Source organism: Bombina bombina, chromosome 5 (genome assembly GCF_027579735.1).
Source record: "Bombina bombina isolate aBomBom1 chromosome 5, aBomBom1.pri, whole genome shotgun sequence".
NCBI classification, from domain to species: domain Eukaryota; kingdom Metazoa; phylum Chordata; class Amphibia; order Anura; family Bombinatoridae; genus Bombina; species Bombina bombina.
In genome coordinates, this window is record NC_069503.1 from 566,955,996 (window position 1) to 566,972,475 (window position 16,480).

Here is a 16,480-nt window from a genome sequence, read left to right on the forward strand (position 1 = left end):
TACCTCTTGTTCCATGTTGGTGCATGTGATTCCACTGACAGTGTAACAATGTCTCAATCAATGTAGGAAAACAGCACACAAATTTTATTTTCAGGGGCATGGAAGCTTGGATTTGACACATCCAACAACTTGATTCATAGAAAAAACTTCAGTTCCAGTCTCCTTTACGTTTAACATAAGACCCTTTATTGTCACATTTGGGTAATCAGCATGTAAATCATGATGACCCAGATATGACAATAATTATCTTATTTTAAAGTGAAAGGAGGCTGGAACTGCAGTTTGTTTCTATAAACTTATCAACAGCTATGACTTAAAATATCACCTCTTTGCTGATGACACCCAGATCTCCCTCTCCACCCCTGCTCTCTCTCCCTCTGTCCTTTCTCATGTCAGTGACTGTTTATCTGGCATTTCTTCCTGGATGGTCACCACCTAAAGATTAATTTAGCACTGTTATAGACAAACCTCTACTCCATAATTTGTCAAGACTCATTATCCTCAGGCATTGTATTGCAGGACTGGTGTAAAGCTGACATGGTGCCACTCTTTAAAAAGGGAAGCAGGGCTGATCCAGGAAGCTATAGACCAGTTAGTCTGACATCAATATTGGGGAAGATACTTGAAGGGATTATGAGGGATTATATTAATGAGTATATATTAGTATAAACAAGATTATGAGTTCAAATCAGCATGGTTTTATGAGAAATAGATCATGTCAAACTTATCTAATTAGATTCTATGAGAAAGTAAGTAAACATATAGATAAAGAGGAATCAGTTGATGTGATATAGGGACTGGGAATAGCTGAAAATGTTAGCTCATGGATAAATAACTGGATCAAAGACAGGGAACAACAAGTAGTATATGGATCATATTCAGGTTGGACAAAGGTAATCAGTGGAGTTCACCAGGGATCACTACTGGGTCCTGTTCTTTTTAATATTTTTATTATTAACTTGGAGCAGAATTAAATAGCAACATCTCTATTTTTGCAGATGATACAAAGTTGTGTAAGGTCATTAGGTGCGTTACAAGGGGATCTGCAAAAAATAGAAGTATGCAAGGTTCTACATTTTGAAAGTAAAAATAAGCAAGCACTGTATTATTTAAATGGGACTAGACTTAGCAAACAGAGGAGGGGAAGGATTTTGGAGTAGTAATAGATAACAAGCTAAAGATGGGTGCTCAATGAAGGGCAATGACTTCTAAGGCTAATAAGATACTACCATGTATTAAAAGAGTAATTGATGCAAGGGAGGAAACCATAAGTCTGTCACAATAGAAATCCCTGGTAAGACCTCACCTTGAGTATGGAGTGCAGTTCTGGGGACCAATCTCAAAAAACACATTGTAGATCTAGAAAAAGTTCAGAGAAGGGCCACCAAGCTAATAAGGGGAATGGACAATTTAAGTTATGAGGAGAGGTTAGCCAAACTAGGTCTGTTTTCTCTAGAAAAAAAGGCTCTTGAGAGGTGACATGATTACTATATGACAGAAGCTCTATTTATTCCAGGAAAATTGTTTGTAATAAGAGGTCACAATTCAAGGCTGGAGAAAAGGAGATTTAATCTCCTGCAATGGAAACGTTTTTTCACTGTAAAAGCAATAAAATTGTGGAAATCATTACCAAAGGAGGTAATGAATGCCGGTACCTTAGATACATTTAAAAATGGTTTGGATACATTTCTGGCTAGAAATCAGGGATATAATTACTTGTATTAAATGAGTCACCTTTTAATGGGATTCATTTAAGCTCAACTGGAGCTTTTTTGTAATTATATTAGATTTGTATAGGTTGAACTTGATTGACTTCTGTCTTTTTTTCAACCTCATCTTCTATAGTACTATGTTACTATGTCTAAGACTGAGTTCCTTCTAATTCCCCCCCCCCCCCCCTCTAGCTCCACTCCAATGTCTGACTTTTCTTTAACCTTCAACAGCATCACTATCTTCCCATCATCCCAAGTCTGCTGCCTTGGAGTTACACTTGACTCCAACCTGTCCTTCATCCCCCTTATCAAATCTCTCTCTTCATCCTGCTGCAAGTACCTTGCCAATATTTCCAAAATTCGCCTGTTTTTGAATGCTGACACCACACTCCCTTTTAATTACCCGGCTTGCGTACTGCAATAACCTACTCACTGGCCTTCCTCTCTTTGCCTCTCCGCCCTTCAATCCATCTTAAATGCCTTTGCCAAGCTAATCCACCTTTCCCATTGCTCTGTATCTGCTGCACATGTCTGAGAGTCCCTTTACTGGTTCCACATTCACAGTAGAATTAAGTTCAAAATACTCACCCTGATATATAAAGCCCTAACCAATGCTGCTCCCCACTACCTATCCTCACTGTTCAGGGAAGGCTACCACCCAACTCAGTAACAAATTAATTCCACTTACCTAATAATTGCTCTCATCTAACTCTGTATTAACATAATTCTCATGCTTGCATTCCTCATCTCCTGTTTCTCACCCTCTTACCCTTCTAGATTGTAAATTCCCATGTGAATAGGACCCTCAATTCCTTCTGTATTTGTTTATCGAATTTTGTCTTTTCTTGTACAAGTTTTGTATCATTGTCTTATTTAAACAAAGTGTACCCATGGACAGTGCTGCAGAATATGTTTGCACTGTATAAATAAAGTATAATAATAATAATAAATTAATAAGTAGTAACTTACACGCAGATTAATAATATTTAATTGACAGTTAAAAATATATTTGCTAAATTTAATTTATTAGATTAATAGGGGTTAAATATAAATAAGTAAATATTGAAAACAAACTTCTCTGCAAAAAAAATAATATATATCCTAAAGAAACAAACACATATTTTAAAATAATTTAGCTGAATAGTTAAAAAGGGAATTGACCTATGGAAGCAGTTTACTAAATGATAACCTAATACCAAGCATTTAGGAATTCGTTGACTTTATACCACCTGGCAGTACAGAACTTAAAAGCATCATAAAGGAAATAGAACTTTGTGATATGTAAAGATAAGATTGGTTCATAGCTTTTATTTTACAACCTTCAAAGTGCTGTCATGCTCCACATCTTCTAATAACATTTTGTTGCGCCACAATTGAGAAGCATAGCACATTTTGTTAAAATTGAATCTGTCTCCAGGACGTGATCAGTAGAAATCTTAAAACACTTACAATTGTCATCTTTCTCTCACCGTGACAGAAATGGCTAGTTTGTCCCTAGTGAAAAATGCTATCAAGTCAAAGCTTTTGAAAAATATGTATCTTAAAATCAAGATGTATTCTAACTTTTGAGAACAGAAATTCTAACAACATAAAAACATTCACCTAGATTACGAGTTGTGCATTAGGGTTAAAAAGCAACGTTAAGAGGTCCCAACAATGCGTTTTAACCCCACGCTGGTATTACGAGTCTTGAAATGACAGGCTCACTGCTCACTTTTTTGGCCAGACTCGGAAATACCGCAAATCCACTTACGTCAATTGCGTATCCTATATTTTCAATGGGACTTGCATAGCGCCGGTATTACGAGCCTGACCAAAAGTGAGGGGTAGACCCTCTCCTGTGAAGCCTGGTACCGCATTTTAAAGTCAGTAGTTGAGTTTTACACTACAACGCCGTAGCATAAAACTCTTAACTAAAGTGCTAAAAAGTACACTAACACCCATAAACTACCTATTAACCCATAAACCGAGGCCCCCCACATGGCAAACACTAAAAATCATTTTTTAACCCCTAATCTGCCGAACCGGACATCGCCGCCACTATAATAAACATATTAACCCCTAAACCGCCACACCCCCGCCTTGCAAACACTAGTTAATTATTATTAACCCCTAATCTGCCATCCATAATATCGCCGCCACCTACCTACATTTATTAACCCCTAATCTGCCGCCCCCAACGTCGCCGTCACTATATTAAATGTATTAACCCCTAAACCTAAGTCAAACCCTAACCCTAACACCCCCTAACTTAAATATAATTACAATAAATCTAAATAAAATTACTACAATTACCTAAATAATTCCTATTTAAAACTAAATACTTACCTATAAAACAAACCCTAAACTAGCTACAATATAACTAATAGTTACATTGTAGCTATCTTAGGGTTTATTTTTATTTTACAGGCAACTTTGTATTTATTTTAACTAGGTAGAATAGCTATTAAATAGTTATTAACTATTTAATAACTACCTAGTTAAAATAAATACAAATTTACCTGTAAAATAAAACCTATCCTAAGTTACACTAACACCTAACACTACACTATAATTAAATAAATTACATAATTAAATACAATTAATTACAATTAAATAAAATTATCTAAAGTACAAAAAACCCCCACTAAATTACAGAAAATAATAAAATAATTACAAGATTTTTAAACTAATTACACCTACTCTAATCCCCCTAACAAAATAAAAAAGCCCCCCAAAATAAAAAAAGCCCTACCCTACACTAAATTACAAATAGCCCTTAATAGGGCCTTTTGTGGGGCATTGCCCCAAAGTAATCAGCTCTTTTACCTGTAAAAAAAAGTACAAATCCCCCGCCAACATTAAAACCCACCACCCACACAACCAACCCTACTCTAAAACCCACCCAATCCCCCCTTAAAAAAACTTAACACTAATCCCTTGAAGATCACCCTACCGTGAGACATCTTCACCCAACCGGGAAGAAGTGGTCCTCCAGACGGGCAGAAGTCTTCATCCAAGCCGGGCAGAAGAGGTCCTCCAGACGGGCAGAAGTCTTCATCCAGACAGCATCTTCTATCTTCATCCATCCAGCATGGAGCGGGTGCATCTTCAAGACATCCGACGCGGAGCATCCTCTTCATCCGGAGTCTTCTTACTAAATGACAGTACCTTTAAGTGACGGCATCCAAGATGGCGTCCCTTCAATTCCGATTGGCTGATAGAATTCTATCAGCCAATCGGAATTAAGGTAGAAAAAATCCTATTGGCTGATGCAATCAGCCAATAGGATTGAAGTTCAATCCTATTGGCTGATCCAATCAGCCAATAGGATTGAGCTGGCATTCTATTGGCTGTTCCAATCAGCCAATAGAATGCAAGTTCAATCCTATTGGCTGATTGCATCAGCCAATAGGATTTTTTCTACCTTAATTCCGTGTGTTAGTGTAACTTAGGTTAGGTTTAATTTTAAAGGTAAATTTGTCTTTATTTTAACTAGGTAGTTATTAAATAGTTAATAACTATTTAATAACTATTCTACCTAGTTAAAATAAATACAAAGTTGCCTGTAAAATAAAAATAAACCCTAAGATAGCTACAATGTAACTATTAGTTATATTGTAGCTATCTTAGGGTTTATTTTATAGGTATTTAGTTTTAAATAGGAATTATTTAGGTAATTGTAGTAATTTTATTTAGATTTATTGTAATTATATTTAAGTTAAGGGGGGTTAGGGTTAGGGTTACACTTAGGTTTAGGGGTTAATAACTTTATTATAGTGGTGGCGACGTTGTGGGTGGCAGATTAGGGGTTAATAAATGTAGTTAGGTTGCGGCGACATTGGGGGTGGCAGATTAGGGGTTAATAAATATAATGTAGGGTTCCGTGATGTTGGGGGCAGCAGATTAATGGTTCGTAAGTATAATGTAGGTGGCGACGGTGTCCGGAGTGGCAGATTAGGGGTTAATAATATAATGCAGGTGTCAGTGATGTCGGGGGCAGCATATAAAGGGTTAATAAGTATAAGATTAGGGGTGTTTAGACTCAGGGTTCATGTTAGGGTGTTAGGTGTAGACATAAAAAGTATTTCCCCATAGGAATCAATGGGGCTGCGTTAGGAGCTTTACGCAGCTTTTTTGCAGGTGTTGTTTTTTTTTCCAGCCGGCTCTCCCCCATGGATTCCTATGGGGAAATTGTGCACAAGCACGTTTTACCAGCTCACTGCTAACGTACGCAGTGCTGGTATTGAGGTGAGATGTGGAGCTAAATTTTGCTCTTCGCTCACTTTTTTGCAGTTAACGCCGGGTTTCTAAAAACCCGTAATACCAGCGTTGTCTGTAGGTGAGCGGTGAGCATAAACTGCTTGTTAGCACCGCACAGCTCCTAACGCAAAACTCGTAATCTAGGTGAGTGTTTTAAAGAGTATAATTTTAAAAATATTTATTTTACATTTGAAACTTGTTAAAAAAAGTATAAGGAAAATAAATACTTGTTTCATTAAGGAGTATAAGTATAATTTAATAAATTATTAAGTAAATGATCTGAAAAGGCAAAAAGGCCAAGACTGGCAAGATATATTTTGTTGAACAAAATAAAACTATTTTATATTATCATAGTTAGAGCTTGACTGTTGATAATGTAAAATATTGCTAAAGTCACAAATATTAAAATGATGTTAAATTTGAGATGCAGATGCAGAAGTTAATTTAGACTAAGATAGATTTGTGGTTTGACCCTGCAAACCAGGATGGATACTTCAGCTGTGGTATCTGTTCTACTTTACTGATAGCTGTGGTATCTGTTCTGGTTTATTGGTTCAAATAATTTGGCTCAACTTAGCCTTTCATACTTCTAAGTTTGTTCAACTGAGTAAAATTAAAGGGACATTAAAGTGCTGGGTACAACTACTGTCTATATCCTTTCTGATATGTCAACTCGTACAAATCTCTGCATTTTATACTGGGTGCCACCATTTTGTAGCATGCATATTGTTGCATTCTGTGACAGAAGCAGTGCACTTTCCCAGATCTTCCTTTTTGACAACTGTACCTTGCATTTCAATTTAGTTGACATAATAGAGAGTGGAAGAGTTGCATTTTTGCAGTTTTTTTGCGCAGTTTAAAAATTACATAACAAATATAAGCTCCGAGATGGCGGCACCCAGTGTGAAGATGCAGAACTTCATTAACTAATAGAAAGGGGTTAAACAAGTAAGTAAGTAGTAACCATGTTACAGTACTTGTACTTACCAGCCTACTGTCCCTTTAAGTTGGTTCTAATTAGCTACCATTTATTATTTGTTAAAAACTTACATCGCTTTCCAGGAAAAAAGCACTATATAAATAATACATCTATTATTATTAGTAGTAGTAATGTGATTATTAGTATAATCATTTAAAAACAAAATGCTTACCTGATAAATTCATTTATTTCATTGTGGTGAGAGTCCACAAACATTTTGGATTTAAACTCCACTCCACCAGGAGGCAGGCAAAAAATTACCCAACATACCAAGAGCTTTAATCCCTCCCAATACCCCTCAGTCTGCTGTATAGCCAAGAAAAAAAGGAGAAAAACAAAAGAACAGGAAGAACAAAGCAGGCTAAATGAGGTGGATAGAAGAACTGTCTGTTGGCTAAACCAAAAACCTCATTTACTGATATCAGAGTAAGCAAAGACCACTCCCCTCATGTGTCCTCACATTTTTCCATGATCTTCTTACCCTCTAACTTATAGGGACTTGAAACCCAAACATTTTCTATCAGTATTCAGTTAGAGCCTTCCATTTTAAATAGATTTTCAATTTACTTATGTCATCTAATTTGTTTCATTCTCTTGCTTTCCTTTGTTGAGAAGAATACTTATCTAGGGTCATGAGCAGCAATGCACTTCTGAATGCTAGCTCCTGATTGGTGGCTGCACATATAAATTACCAAATGTGTTAAGCTATCTTCCAGTAGTGTATTGCTGCTCCTCTAACAAAGGACACCAAGAGAATGAAGCAATTGTGATAATAGAAGTAAATTGAAAAGTTAGTTAAAATGATATGCGCTATCTGAATCATGAAAAATGTTTTTTGGGGTGGGTTTCATGACCCTTTAAGCAGGGGGGCTCTTTAGTCTTACATTTAACCTCTTGGATATCTGGTTTAAAATATTGACCCCACTTTGGAAGCTAAGGAATTAACAAATTATGTTTTAAAAAGCAATTCTAATATACTAGCCCAATATACTCGCTGCAAAAAAATATGTATAGAAGGTTCAAATCTGCTGTGAAGTACACATGCAAGGATACAATATGGGCACTCAGCCTACCCTATATATTATTGGTGAAAGTGTTAACCAGATGGAAAACAAACATTTTATGCATAATATTTAACTCCTTGGTTTTTCACAGGTTTCCAAGCATTGGCTGTTTATTATCAACTAAGTGGTTAAATAAATTGCAGAATAACTGGAATACTTGCCTTGACTTTAGTGGCAATACACATTCTTTTAGAAATTGCACCACATGAATATATATACACAAATGTAATACATATAACAACAACACATAAGGCATAAACTGATATTGTAATTTGAAGAAAAAAAACAAACCCAGAAATTAAAGGGACAGTCAACACTAAAATTGTTATTGTTTAAAAAGACAGATAATGCCTTTACTACCCATTCCCCAGCTTTGCACATTCAACATTGTTATACAACTATACTTTATAACATTTAAACATCTAAATTTTTGTCTGTGTCTAAGCCAATATAGACAGCCTCCTATCACATGCTTTTTTATTTGCTTTTCGCAACAGGACACTGCTAGTTCACGTGGGTCATATAGATAACATAGTACTCACGCCCGTGGGTTCTGCACAACACAGCTAAAATGCAAGTCAATAAATAATAAATAAAAAGTCATGTGGTCAGGGGGCTGTCAAAAGAGGCTTAGATACCAGGTAATCAGAGGTTAAAAGTATATTAATATAACCATGTTGGCTGTGCAAAACTGGAGAATGGGTAATAAAGGGATTATCTGTCTTTTTAAACAATACATTTTTTTTTAGTTGACTGTCCCTTTAAGCACAAATACTTAGTTCTAACATTATGCTAAAATATAACTGTATTGGCAGATAATATTTTTAAAAATATTACAGTAATTACCTGGCATCATTAAAAAAAAATATAAAAAAAAATGCAATGAGGGCTTCTAAATAAAACAGTAACACAAAACAAATACCGTTATTTTCATCATCTAAACAAACATAACCGCTCCCTACTTTTCATTCTTACAAAAAAATATGACATCTGCATCTGCCAGTGCCATATGACATCTTGCACCCCCTTGATACCGGCATCTTGGGTGGACCGCACCCACCGACCACCCTTGATACGCTACTGAGTATTCCTCTACACCCGCCCTGCCCTATTCTCATCTGAGGGGGATAAAAGGCCTCACAGCAGTTTGAGCACATCTGAGGGGGATGAAAGGCCTCACAGCAGTTTGAGCACATATGAGGGGGATGAAAGGCCTCACAGCAGTTTGAGCACATCTGAGGGGGATAAAAGGCCTCACAGCAGTTTGAGCACATATGAGGGGGATAAAAGGCCTCACAGCAGTTTGAGCACATATAGGGGGATAAAAGGCCTCACAGCAGTTTGAGCACATCTGAGGGGGATAAAAGGCCTCACAGCAGTTTGAGCACATATAGGGGGATAAAAGGCCTCACAGCAGTTTGAGCACATCTGAGGGGGATAAAAGGCCTCACAGCAGTTTGAGCACATCTGAGGGGGATAAAAGGCCTCACAGCAGTTTGAGCACATCTGAGGGGGATAAAAGGCCTCACAGCAGTTTGAGCACATATGAGGGGGATAAAAGGCCTCACAGCAGTTTGAGCACATATAGGGGGATAAAAGGCCTCACAGCAGTTTGAGCACCGCTTTCCAGAAAGAGAAATCAACACCACACCATTTCATCTTTCTTCTATGAAGGCAAAAATTAAGACTGAGGGGAATCAGGAGCTTTTGAGAGATTAAAGCTCTTGGTATGTTGGGTAATTACATTTTTCCTGCCTCCTGGTGGAGTCAAGTTTTAATCCCAAATGTCAACACTCTCACCACCTCATGAAAGAAAAATCAGTTGAAATTTTGTCATTAGATGACATTTATAGAACTGGTAGAACCAAAGCGTGCTTGTTTCTTTTGTGTATTTCATACAAATCAATAATGTTTTATGTTTTTCTTATACATCAGTGTGGTACTGTGGATCAAGGTCTGTACGTGAACCTCACTGAAAGGAACCTTCAAGATGCACAGAAGCTTATACTGATGCATGAAGTTGTGCAGCCTATTACTACCATTCCCTACTTCATGGAAGATAACAGCAGATTTACTCATGTTGTGGTGGATGTTGTACAGGGGAAGGAGATGCTTTTCCACATTGTGTATTTGGCAACAGGTATTTATGCTAAACTTTCATTGCAATTAGATAACATTTTGGTTAGACGTTTCTAAACAGAATTTCTTTCAGAAATCATTTTAACAATATTATGATCTTAAGCCAGGTATGCATTTGTCATGTGCAGACACAGTCATTGTATTTTCATCCTCAGTTTACTATTAAATCTCATGAGATTTCTGTGAAATATCCTAATATCACAGTAAAGCAAAGTGTGACATCAGCACTGATAAAGCTGACTGGATATTTTTCCCCAATATGCAGCTGACAAGTAGCTACAGCATTACTGTTCACAGAGCACTTACTATGGTGAGATAAAGAAATGTTGAGGTAATACATATGTTTACACATATTTTTAACATATTTCTTAATGCTGCAAAAAATTGCCTCCTTAATATTTCTTAATTTTTTTAAAATAAAGATGGGATCTTAGTCACACAATATGGCCATATTCTGCTCAGTCAGTCACCACTTACAAGGTGTCCCAAAATAGACTGGTCCCAACACTATAAAAATTAGCCTTACTGGGCTGAATCATACAATTCTAATATGCCAAAGTAAGATTCCAACATTGCAATGCTATACCTCAAATCAAGACTGCATAGAATGAGGCTCCCTGGCTTTATATACACACAGTTAAATAGCATTGTCTGGAACATACCTGAATAGGGTGGAGTGCTTTAAACCAAAGGGATTTGGTCAGTTTCCCTTGAAGTAATACAGCAGGGGGGTTTGGTTAAGCACATCTAACAAAAACATATTATATTTTAATGCACATATTGTGGGAGTGCTGCCAAAATGACCAAAATAAGTATAAAACAAAAACAGGTATTGGTCCACCTCCAAACACACAAGACCACATATTTTTTCACATATTTTTAACATATTTCTTAACGCTGCAAAAAATTGCCTTCTTAATATTTCTTATTTTTTTTAATGCATAGTCACATAATATAGCCATATTCTGCTCAGCCAGTCACCACTTACAAGGTGTCCCAAAATAGACTGGTCCTAACACTATAAAATTAGCCTTAATGTTGAGGTAAAATATTAAAATATTGTTTACATTGGGATATTCAGATGATATTTTCTTGTTAGCTTTTAACAGTTACACTGCATCACTTTCATGTGATTTAGCATATGCAGTTGCAGCTCTGTCTATGTTAGTAGTATATATATATATAGGAACCAAAAAGATGCACTCTCAGGACTTTTATCAGTGAAGTAAAGAAGTCATGCTGACGAAGGGGACTTGATCCCCGAAAATGTTCTGAATAAAGTAAATCTTTACTTCACTGATAAAAGTCCTGAGAGTGCATCTTTTTGGTTCCTGTATCGTTTTCAGGTTTGCACCCAGGCGGATGTCCATTTGTGGGAATAAGTTGGTGTCTGGATATCTATCTATATATATATATATATATATATATATATATATATATATATATATATATATATATATATATATATATATATACCTCAAAATAACAAGAGTATTGCATTGAGCAACAATACTTTTTTTTTGGACTAACTATACATTTATAAGTTGACAAGCCTGACGTCCTTTCTCAAGTCTGAAGCAATTGATTATATATAGCTGATTGGTGAAGATGCGTCACAGTAACGTCGTAGCGTGGTGACGTCATCACAGAATAACACATTGGAGTTAATTGGTTTTAGTAAGTAAATAAGGCAGGTGAGGGTATGATGGGTTATATGTTTTTAGGTTCTGTTTTTTGTGAACCGTTCTTATGACATTTGACAATGGTGTAAGATTACACCGAAACGTTATGTCTTTATTTTATTGATAAATTGAAATAAATGTTACATTTTATGAAGACCAGTGAGTGCCTTTCTTCAATGGGATTTTGGATTTATTCTTAAAGTGCACCCTGGCAGCTGAAAGAAATTTGTAAGACTGTTCTTATTCTTCCTTGGGAATTTGTTTATATATACATTTCTGCGGACTTCCATGTATAGAGGTGCAGTATTACGGTACTACACAATGGGCATATGAAACTCATTTTAAAATAGAAAATGCTTAAAATGTGGATATTAAAATGAACTAGACCCATAAAGATTTTTTTTTTTAAATGGTAGCTGCACAATAAATAATTTGATCTAATATTGTTGTTGTATGAAAATTTTGATGCATATTATATTATTAATGTTTTTAATAACTTAGTTTCAAACTATTGTCATATTCAGAGAAGTGAGTGTTATACAGGAATGCTGAAGAACAAATTAAAAATAACTCAAACTAATTTTACCAAGTTTTGAGGAGACATTGAGCTAGATTTGTAGACACTTGTAGGCTCTGAGGGGTGTTGATATACTGATGTAATGGTGGTATTCTTGAGAGTAGTTAATAGCTGTAAGAGAATAATCTTCATTTATTTCAAAGGAAACTAACTCACCCCTCCCTGCTCTAATGAGTGGCAGGTAACAATTGTTATGGATTGCACAGCTTTCAAGTGGTGTAGCAAGTATTATTTTCAACAAGATATTAATTTCATTAACAAGTTTATTGATTCCGTTGTCTGTGGCTTGAATATTTACTGCATTTTTTTTCTACTACATGTGAAATGGAATTAATCAGGTTTAAAAGATACATATTGTTTTTGCATATGCTTATGTTTGGTGCTCTTTATCTATTTGAAATTTCTGTTTGTTCACAGTTTTCCTTTAGAAATATACATTTATTTTAATTTATTTTTTAGATCAGCGTGTTACCAATAAACTCAGAGTTGACTGTTGGGATATAAATTACCTGTTTTTTTTTTGTTTTTTTTAAAGTTGGGTATACTAACAAAGAAATGATAGCATTAAATAAAAAAGTGCATTTCCTACCATAAACTATGTATACGTATTTGTAAAGGGAATGCCTTGTCTCCAAATACAGAAAATCCATTGAGTTGTGGAATGGCGCTGTAGAACGCAGGAACGCTACAGTCAAATGGACGGTTTATTAGTGATGTCGCAAACATAAAAATTTGGGTTCGCGAACGGCAAACGCGAACTTCCGCAAAAGTTCGCGAACGGGTGAACTGGGCGAACCGCCATAGACTTCAATAGGCAGGCGAATTTTAAAACCCAAAGGGACTCTTTCTGGCCACAATAGTGATGGAAAAGTTGTTTCAAGGGTACTAACACCAGGACTGTCGCATGCCGGAGGGGGATCCATGGCAAAACTCCCATGGAAAATTACATAGTTGATGCAGAGTCTGGTTTTAATCCATAAAGGGCATAAACGGGGGGTGGCGGGCGGGCGCGTGCACGGGGAGGGAGCGGGTGGGAACCGCTACACTACAGAAAATTATCAAGTATAAGTGGGAGGGATCTGGAGGGGGTGATGTGTCAGGTGGGAGGCTGATCTCTACACTAAAGCTAAAATTAACCCTGCAAGCTACCTAATTAACCCCTTCACTGCCAGCCATAATACACGTGTGATGTGCAGCGGCATTTAGCGGCCTTCTAAATACCAAAAAGCAACGCCAAAGCCATATATGTCTGCTATTTCTGAACAAAGGGGATCCCAGAGAAGCATTTACAACCATTTATGCCATAATTACACAAGCTGTTTGTAAATTATTTCAGTGAGAAACCTAAAATTTGGAAAAATTTAACGTTTTTTTTAATTTTATCGCATATGGCGGTGAAATGGTGGTATGAAATATACCAAAATGGGCCTAGATCAATACTTTGGGTTGTCTACTACATTACACTAAAGCTAAAATTACCCCAAAAAGCTCCCTACATGCTCCCTAATTAACCCCTTCCTTCTGGGCATAATACACATGTGGTGCGCAATGGCATTTTGCGGCCTTCTAATTACTAAAAAGCAACTCCAAAGCCATATATGTCTGCTATTTCTGAACAAAGGGGATCCCAGAGAAAAAATTACAACCATTTATGCCATAATTGCACAAGCTGTTTGTAAATAATTTCAGTGAGAAACCTAAAGTTTGTAAAAAAAAATGTGAAAAAGTGAACTTTTTTTTTATTTGATCGCATTTGGCGGTGAAATGGTGGCATGAAATTTACCAAAATTGGCCTAGATCAATACTTTGGGATGTCTTCTAAAAAAATATATATACATGTCATGGGATATTTAGGTATTCCTGACAGATATCAGGGTTCCAATGTAACTAGCGCTAATTTTAAAAAAAAAAGTGGTTTGGAAATAGCAAAGTGCTACTTGTATTTATGGCCCTATAACTTGTAAAAAAAAGCAAAGAACATGTAAACATTGGGTATTTCTAAACTCTTGACAAAATTTAGAAACTATTTAGCATGGGTGTTTTTTGGTGGTTGTAGATGTGTAACAGATTTTGGGGGTCAAAGTTACAAAAAGTGTGTTTTTTTGCATTTTTTCCTCATATTTTATAATTTTTTTATAGTAAATTATAAGATATGATGAAAATAATGGTATCTTGATAAAGTCCATTTAATGGCGAGAAAAATGGTATATAATATGTGTGGGTACAGTAAAAGAGTAAGAGGAAAATTACAGCTAAATACAAACACCGCAAATATATAAAAATAGCCTTGGTCCCAAACGAACAGAAAATGGAAAAGTGCTGTGGTCATTAAGGGGTTAAGCAACTTTCTAATTTACTCCTATTATCAATTTTTCTTCGTTCTCTTGCTTTCTTTATTTGAAAAAGAAGGCATCTAAGCTATATTTTTGGTTCAGACCATGGAAAGCACTTGTTTATTGGTGGGTGAATTTATCCACCAATCAGCAAGAACAACACAGTGTGTTCACCAAAAATGGGTCGGCATCTAAACTTACATTCTTGCATTTCAAATAAAGATACCAAGAGAATGAAGAGAATTTGATAATAGGAGTAAATTAGAAAGTTGCTTAAAATTGCATGCTCTATCTGAATCACGAAAGAAAAAAATTGGGTTCAGTGTCCCTTTAATAATGATGGTATTACTTATATGTAATGTTAGTCTAATGCAAAGGTATCACTGCATACTGCAAAGCTCTTGTTATTTTTATATTTAACTATTTTAACTACCGGGCTTATATATATATATATATATATATATATATATATATATATATATATATATATATATATATATATATATATATATATATATATACACATATATATATATATATACACACTGTATAAATATATATTTGTATATTTAAAAAGAACACTTGTAATCTGTCCCTATGTCTATACGGTAATAAATTACCCTTTTTTTCTTTACTAATATAAGCCAATTCTCCAGTGAGAGATTACCAAAGGGGCACTGTAGATAACTAGACAAAAATCAAGAGAACACCACAGGTAATGTAACAGAAAAAATGTTAGGTACCCAGAAAAAAACAAAAAACAGTAGTTTCATGACCTGTATCAGATTGTGCTTAGGCATCTAACCTTTAATGCATATTGTATGTATTGTTAAACATAGTTGTAAGTGAAGAATCTGTGCAATAAAATTAAGCATAATGGGGCAGACCCACAGAAAGAAATATGGAGGAACATGCCGATTGAAGGCATTGAAGTAGTCTAGGAGACTGGCAGCTGTAATGCCAGTAGTCAGTCAGTTACTTGAACTCTGTGTAGTTCCAGGTGTACTGGAATTCCTGAGTAGGAGGAAACAAGTCTCCAAATTGATGTGGATGACAAGGACTTGCCTGAACTAAACACAGGTGAGCCACTTTGCGTGAAACCACTTCCTGAGAATAGGCTGGTTTACTGTGTACATGTCTGTATCTTGCAGTGGGTAGTATTCAAAACCACCAGACTTGCTACATTGCTGGTTAATTTGTTACAGATTGAAATTCCAATCATCCTGGTTGTTTAAGACTTTAAACAATGGTCATGCCTAGTTTCATTGTTTGCTGATTTTGGAATTATTATTAAAATGGCATGGGTCAAGTACTACCAAAATAAGTGTGGGAACTCACCAAGACTTCCACCCCCTCACACACTTGCAATTAAAATTGTTTTTTTATATATATATATATATATATATATATATATATATATATATATATATATAGAGAGAGAGAGAGAGAGAGAGAGAGAGAGAGAGAGAGAGAGAGAGAGAGAGAGAGAGAGAGAGAGAGAGAGAGAGAGAGAGAGAGAGAGAGAGAGAGAGAGAGAGAGAGAGAGAGAGAGAGAGAAAATAATTCATTGTGTAAACCATTTACAAATCTAGACAAGTCAGAAGACTTGCTTTTACCCCAGAAACTGTCTGATTACACTGTTTCCAATGCAGCAAAGGATTCTGGGTGAGATATGCAAATTAGGTTCACAATGACTCACTTTTTTACTTCTAGCCTGCTTTTTAAGGCAGACTTCCCTTTACGCCATAGCAT

General features: G+C 35.8%; 1 protein-coding gene across 1 annotated transcript in view; it reads left to right on the top strand.

The window, feature by feature from the left end:
• The window catches only part of SEMA5A (semaphorin 5A), a 1,142,184-nt gene that overhangs the window by 799,225 nt on the left and 326,479 nt on the right, over positions 1-16,480 (top strand). Inside the window, exon 14 of the mRNA XM_053715801.1 lies at positions 9,933-10,137. Coding sequence (XP_053571776.1) covers positions 9,933-10,137 — 205 coding nt within the window. The remainder of the gene's footprint in view (positions 1-9,932; positions 10,138-16,480) is intronic.